The sequence below is a fragment of the Artemia sp. Qi Xiang Cuo genome, chromosome 21, assembly GCF_049724085.1.
Source record: "Artemia sp. Qi Xiang Cuo chromosome 21, ASM4972408v1, whole genome shotgun sequence".
In the NCBI taxonomy this organism is placed as follows: Eukaryota; Metazoa; Arthropoda; class Branchiopoda; order Anostraca; family Artemiidae; genus Artemia; species Artemia sp. Qi Xiang Cuo.
Genome location: NC_142814.1, coordinates 26,195,335 through 26,208,586, shown reverse-complemented (window position 1 = coordinate 26,208,586; position 13,252 = coordinate 26,195,335). Strand labels below are relative to the sequence as shown.

The following is a 13,252-nucleotide window of genomic DNA, read 5'->3' as shown; positions in this document are numbered from 1 at the left end:
ACAGTACGATTTGTTATTTCTTACCAGAGGATCCAGTTCTTCCAATTAAAGTCTCTTATACTATCTCCAAGTTGGCAAGACATTTTTTCAAGGCAATCCTCAGAGAATATTACTTGTTTATAGACTTCAAACATTCTTTCTAAGTTGTCTAAGCCATTTTTCTGATCAGTACTTCTTGTCACCATTTTCACTCTCAGGGGGAAATTTCTGTTGAAGGCAACAGCAAGAGATCGAACCCAAGGAGGAACAGGGATACTGACCTCTCTGGCAGCTAGATATAAAAACACTATTGGTTGTATGATGGCCACAACAAGAAGTGGTATAAAAATGCTCCAGATGCCGTCATACAAATAGCCAAGCGAATCATTTTCTGATATTTCTATAGAGTTATCTTGATATCCACCGAAAACAAGTTTTAGAAGTTGTAAGAAACTAAATTTTGTATTAATTATATCTTCTATAAAATCATTTTCGCTTTGGCTGGTTGTATTTTTTACAAAGGGGTCAATATCTTTGTTGAATGTAGGAATGGCAAAGGGTCTGTTATTGTTACCATCAGACGAAAAGCCTTTCAATTTAGAACTCGGCCATTCAGTATCTGACAAGGGGAGTTTACTTTTTAATGGCCTTGTATCATTGTCACTAGCTCCATCGAAATTTACTATAGCTGTATTAGCTATACCTATCTGCGGCTCTACAAGCATAGTTTTATTTTCAAGAGGTTGTGCGTTCGGTTTATTCATTGACTGCTGCATCGTTGTTACTGTAGTTTTCTGATTTTTAAGCGAAAATAAAACAGATGGAAAAGTTGTAACTTGGAAGCTCATGGGGGAATCAAAATCACTAGGCCCACTCATCAAGGATTGGTTTAATTTCTGTTCTTTCATATTTATTTGTAATATTTTCTCCACGGGTGAGCCTAATGGCTCAAAAACTATACTAGGCCCATCCTCGCTTGGAATCCTGGTAGTAGGTGTTGTAGAAAGGCTTTTGACTATTGGAAGAGGAGTTACTTTAAATGGATTTAATGTCACATTGTCTTTTTGAAAGTTTAGCCTAAGACGGTTCATACTTGGGGATTGATGCTGGTTGATAACTTTTAATCTTGGTATTTCCGACTTCAGGGCACTCGCAAAAAAATGGTTACTATGTGGTATTGTTTCTCCATCTTCCAAGGGAATTTCAGTAGCGGAAGGTCTTTGGAAAGGCTGTAAATTAGACATATGATTATTCAACAGAGTTTCCTCGCGAATTGGTAGCCCTTGCATTCCATCCTCTCTAAGTCTAAAAAGAGGATCAGGAATTCTATCTGGCAAAAAAGAAGACTTGTACTTAGGAAAATTTGTGTGAAATACTTCTGGTACTTTCGTTTGCACTCTTTTCTGTTTTATGTAGGTTGGCTGCTTGAGGCGATTTGGGTTTAACTCCTGAAGTCGATAGCTTTGAGAAAAAGATCTTCCTGATGTATCTTCTTTTGATTTTACAGGGCCAGCAACTTTGGAATATGGTTTTATATGTGCTAAAAATCGACCTTTTGGTTTTCTGCGCTGTTTCTTATTCTTTTTTAATGTTTTCACATAACTCTGGAAGAAACTTCGCTTCAAATGTACGTTCTCAGTCATTGCAATTTCCGATTCAAAATTAGATTTGCAATTAGGATCAGCTGCAGGTTGCGCTGGCTGGTCTGAATGGTTGAATTCTAGCGTTGCAAAACAGCTTAATATAGCCAAAACAGTAATAATAGCCCAAATCTTCATTCTGAAAACAAAACAGAAATGATCGTACAAACAAATTCAATTTGATTTTACACATTCAAACCCTTTTTATTTACCATTCGCTTTCCTTGCGCATTCAAATGCAAAATCAATGATCGGGGGAAATGTCATCGAGGGGCTCAATCGTAATTGTTTCCATAGCAATAAAATATTTTAAATTTTAAAAAAGCAAAGGAATACTGTAGAATTGTTCAAAAATACTGAAAAGCACTATTTCGAACCTAAAAGATATTTTTTAAACAAGAACCACCCAAATCACTCTTCCACAGTCAAAAATCTTGAGCCCATAATGAATAACAAAGTTCGCTAAATAGTTATATCCCGTCGATAAGACAAAGTCCAATCTCAAAGAACTACATCCTAGAGAAAGAGAATAGATGAGAAGATACCGAAATATCATAGTTACAATAAAAGTACCGCTTAAGACGAGGAGCAAAAATATATTTCCAGCGTTTGAACTTGGAAAACTTACTGGTGCCTCTTATTGTTAATTAGACAGAATATTCTGCGATATCTCGTACTATTGTAAAAATTATACAGTTATTTTAATTTTCAATAATATCTAAATATTTCAAGTTTTAACATAATTTCTGCAAAGTGTATTTTCTAGTTATAAAAGACTACTAGCCATATTATTGGTATATTAGCTTCTTGAACCATTACAGCGAAAACCATTCGGATCAATTTTTTGAATTTTAAATTTTTTTAAACTTGAAATTTTCTTTAAACTAGAAATAAGTAGTTACATTTTTACAGCAGCTACTTTTCTACCTTCTAAAGGGATTCTGGGACACTAACTGTACTATTTACTCATGGCTAGTTATCAATTGAAGACGCCCAATTACACATCGGCAGTGGTATGGTTGTGCTAAAATTCTATTTGGTTTTATCATAAGAACATATGTAGAGTTTAGAACACCTCCTTTTCGTTTGGGTTAAATAGATGACCGATCTTTTGCGATATTTCATTCTTCACCCGTAAAACTTAAAAAAGAAAAAATCGCATGCAGACAATAATCCGCGTACCGCATACACGATTTCTTGAACTGGGGGTTCTATGCGTGCTTGGTGGGTAAATCATTCGACGCTTCTCATGTTCTTTTCTCATACCTCTCCAGGTGCCTATTTGAAACTGGGTTGACTCTGCTGAGTTTACAGAGGATCAACAAATCCCTGAATTTTTTCCAAGCTGCACAATCATAGTACATTTTTTGATTTAATAGTTGCACGCACCACGAGTTGTTTATCAGAACTAAACAAAAAGTTTTGCAAAGCAAGAGCTTGCTTAACAAAAATGAACCTGTCTTAACAGGTCACTATGGACTTTTCGTTCAAAATTCTTTGGGGTTTCGAATGATTCTTGTACAAAATTGTATTTTATAAATAATGTAAAATTAGGGTATAACTCATTTGAATTTGAAATGGACTAGTCCAATCATATAAAATGTCTTTTAGAGACATTACATAGCTGAAATGCAAATTCTTTTCATATTTGGGGGAGGGAAGGGTCTATGTTTGAAAGTAATGGTGATATACAGTATTAAATGACATACCTTCTCGGAGTAATATCAATCCAATATCCAGTAGGATACATATGTGATTGACCGGAGATGGTGAGATGAGAATGCTGTTGCGGATATGCAGTCATACGTGAGCTGAATAGAGTTAACCCAAGAAATGTAAACAAGTCACAGGACAAGTCCATATTTTGTACAATTCTAAAACCAATTTAATGAATAATTCATGCGACGAAAAGGAAAAAGCAAATAGACGCAGGCGTAACCAAGGAGGAAGGGGTACAGATAGTGTATATATAGCATGTCATTCTTTACGTTAAATAACCCGCAGTGGTCAACAGGAACTTTTCTGTTAACAATCAAATTTTTTCACATCTTTCAGACGCCAGAAACTTTCTTCCCTTTACAAGGAAACATTTCCACGTGCAAATAGGATTATTTCCTTAATATCAAGATATTCGAGAGCAACGATACAAAGCTTCAAACTTTTGTTTGCTATTTTATTTGAAGAAATAAGAATGCTTTTCTTTTCGGAGCAATAATTTGCCAGGTACTTGTCGGTTATTGGAAACACACCCAAGAAGTAAAGTTAGGCTAATCCTAATGAAATATAAAAAACATGATGATAAAATAATACTTTAGAAAAAAAAACATAGAAACCTAATCCAACCTAACTTTACCTAAATCAACCTAACGTAACGTAACCTTATTCCCCCCCTCCCATAATGTGCAAATATATAGCCCAAATTATACGAGTCCAATGTTGCAAAACCAAGCGATGAGAGTGATATATGCGGTTGAGAACCGAACTTCTGTAAGATCCATCTATTCTCACGTCCAAATACTGCCGTTCTCTGGATTAAGTAGTTCATAAGAATTTGTCATGTTTGATATGATTAATCATATTGTTCCAGTTTGCTTTCGGAATATGTTTTCTACTTCTGTGGATCTTCACAGTTATGGAAATAGATAGTTAAGCCAGTATAAGAAACCACTGAAGGTGCCGACAAGGTCTGCATTTTCCAGTCACCATGCTCTTCAGCGCGGGTTGCCTTAATTATTGAAAAATTGATTTAAAAAACTTTCCGAAAAACCTATTTTTCAAAGAAAAGTAAAGGCCATTTTAAAGTTAAGATCAGCAGATACAAATACTTTTTAAAATTCAAACTCAAAAATACCAGAAATTCCAATTAAAGAATAAATGAAACCCCAAACGAACAGAAATGAAATAAACAGTCATACCAAAATCACATACAACAAGTAATCAAACAGTTCGTGGTAAAGAACTGGAAGTAAGGAGCGACCCGGCTCAATGGCAACCGAAACTCTAAAAACGGAATTTTGGTACCAATAGATAAATCAAAAGAATCAGATTTTAATTTTGATTTCAAATATATAAGTTTCATCAAGTTTAATCTTACCTATCAAAAGTTACACGCCTGAGAAAATTTAGCTGATTTTCGAAAAAAGGGGGAAAGACCCCCTAAAAGATATAGAACCTTAATGAAAATCACATTCAGCGTATCAGAGAGCCCTACTGTAGAGGTTTCAAGCTCCTATCTACAAAAATGTAGAATTTTCCATTTTTTGCCAGAAGAAAGATCACGGATGCGTATTTATTTGTTTTTTTGTTTTTTGTTTTTTTTTCTTTTTCCCAGGGGTGATCGTATCGACCCAGTAGTCCTAGAATATCGTGGGAGGGCTCATTGGAACGGAAATTAAAAGCTCTAGTGCCCTTTTTTAGTGACAAAAAAATGGAGGGCAACTAGGCCCCCTCCCACGCCCATTTTTTTCCCAGAGTCACCCGATCAAAATTTTGAGATAGCCATTTTGTTCAGCATGCTCGAAAAATATAATAACTATGTCTTTTAGGATGATTAATCCCTCGAAACCCCCAGGGGGAGGGCTGAAAGTTATGAACTTTACCCAATGTTAACATATGGTATTGGTTATTGAGAAGTATACAGACGTTTTCAGGGGGAGTTTTTTCTGATAGTGGGGGTGGGGTGCCCTTTTTAAGTGACCAAAATAAATGCTTGGCAACTAGGCCCCCTCCCACGCTTATTTTTTTCCCAAAACCACCCGATCAAAATTTTGAGATAGCCATTTTGTTCAACATGGTCGGAAATATGATAAATATGTCTTTTAGGATGACTTAATCCCCCGAAGTCCCCAGGGGGAGGGCTAAAAGTTATGAGTTTTACCCAATGTTAACATAAAGTATTGGTTATTGGGAAGTATACAGAAGCAACATTAGAACTTAAAACGAACAGAAATTATAACGTATGTGAGGGGGTTCTCCCCCAAGTCAATACCTCGCACTTTACGCTACAGTTTTTTTAGTGCTTTCAAAAGAGCTATCTATTCTAATTAAACGGCCTTTGTGATTCAGGGGTTTGTGAATCAAAATTTTTTTTAACTTTTAACATGAAGAGCGTGGTATTGACTAAGGGGAGAACCCCCTCATATACGTAATAACATATACGTAATAAAAAAAACAATAAAAGAAACAAGCGATACGGATCAATAGTAATCGAAACTTTTAAAAACTGAATTTGATGTCAATAAATGTATCAAAAGAATATGTTTATAATGCTGATTCTAAATATATAAATTTTTATTAAGTTTAGTATTACTCATCAAAGGCTACGAGCCTGAGAAAATTTACCCGATTTTTTAAAGAGGGGGAAACATCCCCTAAAAGTGAAATAATTTTAATGAAAATCACACCGAAAGATTCAGCGTATCAGAAAACCCTATTACATAGGTTTCAAGCTCATATCTGCAAAAATCTGAAATTTTGTATTTTTTGCCAGAAGAAAAATATACGAATATAGAAGTTAGTTACGTAAGTTAATTTGTAAATTACGTCATAACCAAATTTAGAGACATCCATTTAGCAAAAAAAAGTAAAGTTTTAATGCAAATTTTGTTTACTTATTCAATGACGGTGAGTCAAAATAAAAGCTGCATTAACTAAAAAAAGATCAGATATTAAATAAAAAAAACAAGTTTTTTAAACTGTAAGTAAGGAGCGACATTAAAACTTAAAACGAACAGAAATTATTCCGTATATGAAAGGGGCTGTCCCCTCCTCAACGCCTCGCTCTTTACGCTAAAGTTTGACTATGTCTCACAACTTTATTTTTTAAAACAATAAAAAACTTTAGCGTAAAGAGCGAGGCGTTGAGGAGGGGACAGGCCCTTTCATATACGGAATAATTCCTGTTCGTTTTAAGTTTTAATGTCGCTCCTTACTTACAGTTTAAAAAACTTGTTTTTTTTATTTAATAATGTAAATGAATCAATACATCTTAAAGCGAGTAATGCTTAAATTGAATATGCAAATCAAACTTAAACGAAAAAAATATTTTGCTATTGAAGTATATATGAAACTAAAAACGAACAGAAATCAAATAAATAATCAATGCAAACAAACATACAATAGATATTAACGTAAATGAATAAATAAATCTTAAAACGAGTGAAACTTAAATTGAATATGCAAATCAAGCTTGAAACGAACAAAAATCACAACAAAGAACAGTTTGGGTATCGCCTCCTTCACTAACTGTAAAAGTTGAAAACCTACTGCGTCATTGACGCTTTACTGAAAACGAATTTTATTAAAACTATTTTCTTTTGTACTTAATATTGAAAATATACATTAAAATTAGCAAACAGTAAAATTTTGAACTGATGAGCTTTCAGCAATTAATGTCATTGCACATCAAATATTCAATTTAATTTATTAATTCATTATAAAATTGTTCAAGACAAATATAATTTTACTACAAACAAAAGTTTAGATACTGCCCCCTTCCTTAATTGTAAGAACCAAAAGGCTACTGCGTCATTGGCGCTTCACTGAAAACGAATTATGTTAGAAATGTTATCTTTTCCAGTTCTTTCACCATTGAAAATGAGAATAAAATTACAGTGAAATAAAAACTTGAACTAATGGATCTTTCAACAATTAATATCATTATATATCAAATATTCAATTTGATTTTGTTTATACTTTCCAAGAGTGTTGAAGAAATATAGTTTTCAGTGAAAGCGCCAACGACGCAGCGGGTTTTAAACTTTTACAGTGAGAGAAGGAGGCATAATCCAAACTCTTGTCTGTATTGATTTTTGTTCGTTTCAAGCTTGATTTGCATGTTCAATTTAAGTTTCACTCGTTTTAAGATTTATTTATTCATTTACATTAATATCTAATGTATGTTTGTTTGCATTTTTTGTTTATTTAATTTCTGTTCGCTTTGGGTTTCATTTATACTTCAATAGAAAAATATTTTTTTTTCGTTTTAAGCTTGATTTGCATATTCAATTTAAGCATTACTCGCTTTAAGATCTATTTATTCATTTATGTTATTACTTGTTGTATGTTTTTTTTTGCTATGATTATATATTTAATTTCTGTTCGGTTTGATTTTGAATTTTATCAGGTATTTGTTTCTTGTGATACAAATATCAGGTATATTGTCTTTTGCACCTTCTTATTAGATTCCACTTTCGATAACCAAAGTATGTATCGAAATTAATTAAAGAATTCCATTGACGCTAATAACAAGCTTGGAATGTAAAGCTTTTTCTAAACTAGAAGCAGGAATTAATTTTAGAAAAAGCTTCTGTCCAATGCAAGTGTTTCTTATACTTGTCACGAAATACGTCGTTGAAACGTCGTTGAAAATGGCCAAGAATGTTTAGACGCACGCCATTAGATAAATCCGCTTTAAATGGGGATACAAACGCGATGAGGTGTCAGCTTATTTAGAACGAGTACATGTTTTGAATCACACATGTCCCCAATTTATTCCCCTAAGATGGAATCTGATGTTTTTAAATATTCTGTGTGTTAAATCTTGAACCTTCAGTAGATTACACTGCTCATAAAGCCCTGGCAGTTGAGGGCATCCAATCATTGTGTACCAAAAGGGGTCAGAGAACTTACCAAATAGCATTAAACTTAAATTCGTAAGCTCCTAAGCCAAGGGGATCCGGATGTACAAATATAATAGGTTAGGGCATAGTTCCCCATATTAATTTATTTTCTTTCAATTTATTTAAAATTTATTTCAAATTTATTTTCAAATGGCTTGAAACTTATGACTATGAGTTCTTGGGCCAAGGATATAATAGTGTGTATATACACAGTTTCAACCCTACAAGCCCAGGGGCATGAATATACAGTGCAGTTTGACGTGCACATTGCAAAAAGTGAGCAATCCTTTTATATTATATACCTATAAAGTGATCAAATACATTTTGAAAGTATAATTGAGATTTTATAACGCAAGCAGACTGGTTTTTGAGGCAACTCCCATTTTTAGGGCCAATCAGAGAGAGCGGAGGTTACTCCATATACGATAACTTGATTAGTAATTGGAATCAAATAAAAAGGAGTGATTTTCATTGCAATTCATATTAATAAGATACTATTCAGAGAGAATAGTTTATTTGAGACGATATTAGTAGAGAAAATGAGTGGAGCATTTACACTATTGGAGGTTGATGGTGGAGCCGGTAGCAAAGACATACAAGTATCAAACTTGGCTGTGGAAATAACAGGAGGCTGTAGACTATGCCTTGAATGGGATGATATGTATGCTAGATATGTGATATCATTCAGCAAATTTTAAATGGAGGAGCAATTATGTTTTGCTGCGAAACTGAATATTGTGCATATAAATAGACTTCAGGCAGCATTAGATGCACTAGTGAAATATATTGATGAAAACAAATTGAATCAGTTATTATTATTGTTGTAATTATGCTCAATAAAATTGTTTCTAAATCAAAAGATATTTTTCTTTCTATAGTAGGCTAGCGTGTATTTTTTTAGAGTTGAAAAAAAATCTGGTTAGTCTGAAGTTGGTTGTGAGAGTGTTAGGACTCTAAAAAATGGATAGATTTGAGAAAGAGGGAATCATGTGGAATCTTGTGTTTATGGAAAAACGTTTGATTCTAGATGAAGATTTTGTAGAGCTGTCTATTCAAAGGCAGATATTTTCTCAGGGAATACTTGTCGATAAAATGAAAACTGATTCTCCGTCATTAGACTATGGCATGACGCTTTTACGTTGTGGTCCAAATGCATTTACACAATTTATTGACATATTAATCACGACACAGCAAAATGATATTGTGGATATGCTTTTAAACACTAGTTTAGAAATTTAGGACTTTTTTTCTCAAGAGAAAAATGGAGTTCAAGGATGATTTACTCCTCTTTCTCTCTATCCCGCTCAATTTGTTGTTGCTAGCTCAGTTTCATTGTGGCAGTGAGAGTGTCAACACACATGAAAAAATGTTCCATACATGTCCGCTATGCATGTACACACTGGGCAGCTGGTCATCATGTGAGAATTGTACAATGATTGATGAGTATGATGAAAAGTGTAGATTATGCAACCCGTGTAAATTGCATAGAGGATATGCTGTAGAAATTAAAGGTTGTAATTCCTGTCCTGAAGAGATGTGTGACTCTCATCCTAAAGGGCACCTATGCTGGAATTGCCACTATGATAAATGTAATCAGTGGAAGAATACATATCCTGGTATGATTGGAAAGAATCTTAAGCGTGATTTTAGTTTATTGCTAAGAGATTGGTATCGTCGTGGCTTTAGATTGTTCTGGGAGGAGGAACCGGGTCAGCGATTCAACTGTTGGAACAACAAAAGAATTTGGTTTCTACGTCATCGTTGTGAAGACAATGGGTACTATGATTATAAGCCCACTGATTTTCATTTGGCTGTGACGGAATGTGATTCACCACTTGAGGACACTGTTTGTGACATTGCTTCAAATAAGCAAATTGAAACATGTGAATTCTACAAAATGAATGAGAATAGTATCATTCACTATACAAAGAGATATGACAAGAGTGAAGTTACATTCTATTGTACAAAATGCGAACCTGACATTGCAGCACATCAGGATCAGTATACTGTGAATTTAGAGAATCTTCCTACATTAGTTATTATCGACAAATACCTATACTTGGTAGAAGATGAAATCTAAAGAGTTGAAAAAGTCGTTTTTATCATGTACATACATTTTTCATTTATTAATGAACAATTTCATATACATTTTTAGAACATTTTATTCGTAGGGCACTAAAATCAATATTAAACACGCTTGTAAGTATATTTTCCACTAAAAAGTCGTTCAATCGAGGTAAGTCAACGTAAATGTAGAGAAACTGCTTGTAGGTATAGCCACGACATCTGAACATGAAAAAGAGTAGAGCATGAAAGCCCCATATCTTAGTCGTTAAATCCTGTACTCTCCTTTGATTTTGAATAATGGTTTTCCCACTGCTCACAACACAGTCACTTGAGGATGATGGATAGTATTTATGTATCAGGTCCCGATGGTAAAAAAATTCAATATCTGTCGCTGTATGAGAGTTGTAAAGCCCCTGACATACCCCCGAAGCCGACGGGCAGTCAGAAGCAAGGTTTAGGGTATTGTTAAAACCCGGAATTTTTTCAAAGAAGTACAATGGCCTTCAATAGGACTTGTACCGACGCCTGTATGGATCCATACTAAATACGTTGATTATTTGGTTTGTGTTCATGGTGCTAGGTCTAGTAGAACACTGCCGTTGGGTGGAGTTTCCCAATAGGTTTCAAATTGACTCAATTATATTAGCGTGATACTCTCAGTCAAAGCATCGGCAAATGTGCACTCTAAACGTACATTCCCTGTTCGTACTATGCTCATATCCTGGGTCCCTGGCAAGTCCAAAACAATTACACCATGATTTTTTGAAAGCATTGAATCTGTTATTCCATTTTCATAAAGTTGAGAGTCATGACTTAAGCAGTGTATGGTAAACACGTACATACTTGTATAGGATTTTTTGTCAAATGATAGAGTTTAAAGTTGAATTCTATTCACTTTGCACACAAAGTTAGAGAGACCAAAAAAATTAAAATCATGGAGTGATGCAGTCCAGGATCCAAGGGCACTGCCACTCTTCACAAAGGCCAAAACGAGTTTTGATGGGATTTCTCCATTGATAAATGATAAATCGCTATAACTACAAGACCTATTGGCAATGTGACGTTGATTGGTGATCGTATGAGGGACAACAAAATTTAGTGTTCTTGACATTGGCTCTTAGCCTTTCCACTGCCAATGCAACGGAGGTCATAATCTTTTGTTTTTGAACATGAAGAAGTAACGATTTGATAATTACATTTGCATCGGATGCTGCATGAAGATTTATTCTCAAAATGAAATTCGATAGGGCTAGTTGCAACTTTATGTCAATCTTGACATTGGGGGGTAACCATTGGGATATATTGAATATCTCATGATTTAATTTTCCAACTAGATGATACTCCTGGGTCACTGTAGTAGTCAACTCACCGTCAGTATCAACACCTGATCGATATTCATACCCCAATGACTCTCCTCTCAACTCCTTATTTGCCTTTGGTGTCATCATCATAAATTGTATGTAGTTTGCATAGTTGGATAAGCTATTGCTAATGCTCACCAATGTTCCATTAATAAATACATTAATTTGTTTGAATAGGTTGTGTAGAATACTGTTTTCGTAGGAGAGATCATTGGCAGCAATTGGATTTGTGTTATATGACTTTTTCTTCACCGCAACATTTAAATCAATAAATGTTGATGACAAATAAATGAAATAGTCTTCATTGGAAAATATTTGAAATTTTATATTTTCCAAAAGGGGTCGCTGGGGGTGAAATTTTTCATGGTAGTCATACTTGAAACTGACATCAACATTTTCAGCATTGAACAGATTCAATGAGGAACTGATTGATGGATGTGATTCCTTGTGAGGGAGATAAGTCATCTTAAAAGAAGTAAATCCTTCTTTGATCTAACAATCTTTTTCTTTTTATTCTTATTGGTCTTCGTCGTTTTATTCCTCAAAGTCCTTGTTGATGTCCTTTCGCTTCCCGTCTGGGTAGAGACTGATGAGTGAATGACGCACACGCATCCTTTTCAAGCCCTTCCTATTTTGCTGAGATTTTAATTCCTCACCAACGGCTCTTGCTGAAGATCTAATATTTTCCTTAACACTCTCCTTGAAATTCTTACTCTACCCCAAGTCCTGTAGTGTTGAGGCAGCAAAATTTGATGCAGCAGGTACAAGATATTTTCTGGCAAGGGGTAGTGCAGAACGAAATAGCCTAGCAAACCAGCTACCAAGACCATAGCCAGACATTGTATTACGCCCCTTGTAGTAGTCTAATCCATTGCCTATTTGACGTGGACTCAGAACGCCAACATAGCAATTTATATCGGGACAGACAAAAGGAATTCTTGTATTGTTCATTTTAGGAGGTAGTGTCGCCGACAATGGGTCAAAAATGACATGTAATCACTGCTAAGCCTTTTCATTCCAGCAACCCTACTTGCAGCTGCAAGAGCATTCTCTTTGAAGACCATCCACACACCTTCACTATCATCGCATTGCGTAAGAACCTCAAATCTGTTGGATATTTCGACCTGATACTGCTTAGCCAAAGCGGGGTCTTGCTGGATACGGTAGGTATCAATTTTCCGAAGTTTCTGGCTGGCTTTTGTAGCTTTCAGGCGAAGCCGGATTTTGGCTCCAACAAGACGATGGTCGGTGTTCCCAAGTTCGGCGCCTCGGTAGGAGAGACAATTCGGCACAGAAGACAGCCATCGCCGGCGTATGATGATGTAGTCGAGCATCTTCTTCGTTGATCCATCATTGCTATACCAGGTGTACTTGGCTATATTGGGTCTCTGAAACGATGTGTTTGCAATGGTAAGATTGTGGGCGAGACAGCAATTCAACATTCTCTCTCCGTTGTCATTTAGGCTATCTATTGTTACGGGTCCAACAGCGAAATCCCACAGGTCAGACTCATTTGAAATGCTAGCATTCATATCTCCTAGAAGGACGAGGTGGTCATGGGGAGGTACTGACCAGAGCTCAGAAT

At 35.1% G+C, this 13,252-nt stretch overlaps 1 protein-coding gene across 2 annotated transcripts in view; it reads right to left on the bottom strand.

Moving 5' to 3' along the window:
- Positions 1-3,412, bottom strand: part of LOC148939378 (uncharacterized) — a 53,331-nt gene extending 49,919 nt beyond the window's left edge. For both annotated transcript variants that reach the window (XM_089106665.1, XM_089106664.1), the window contains exons 1-2: positions 3,329-3,412; positions 25-1,758 (exon numbers count right to left, since the gene is read on the bottom strand). In XM_089106665.1, coding sequence (XP_088962791.1) covers positions 25-1,758; positions 3,329-3,369 — 1,775 coding nt within the window. In that variant the 5' untranslated portion in view covers positions 3,370-3,412. The remainder of the gene's footprint in view (positions 1-24; positions 1,759-3,328) is intronic.
- Positions 3,413-13,252: the final 9,840 nt, after the last annotated feature.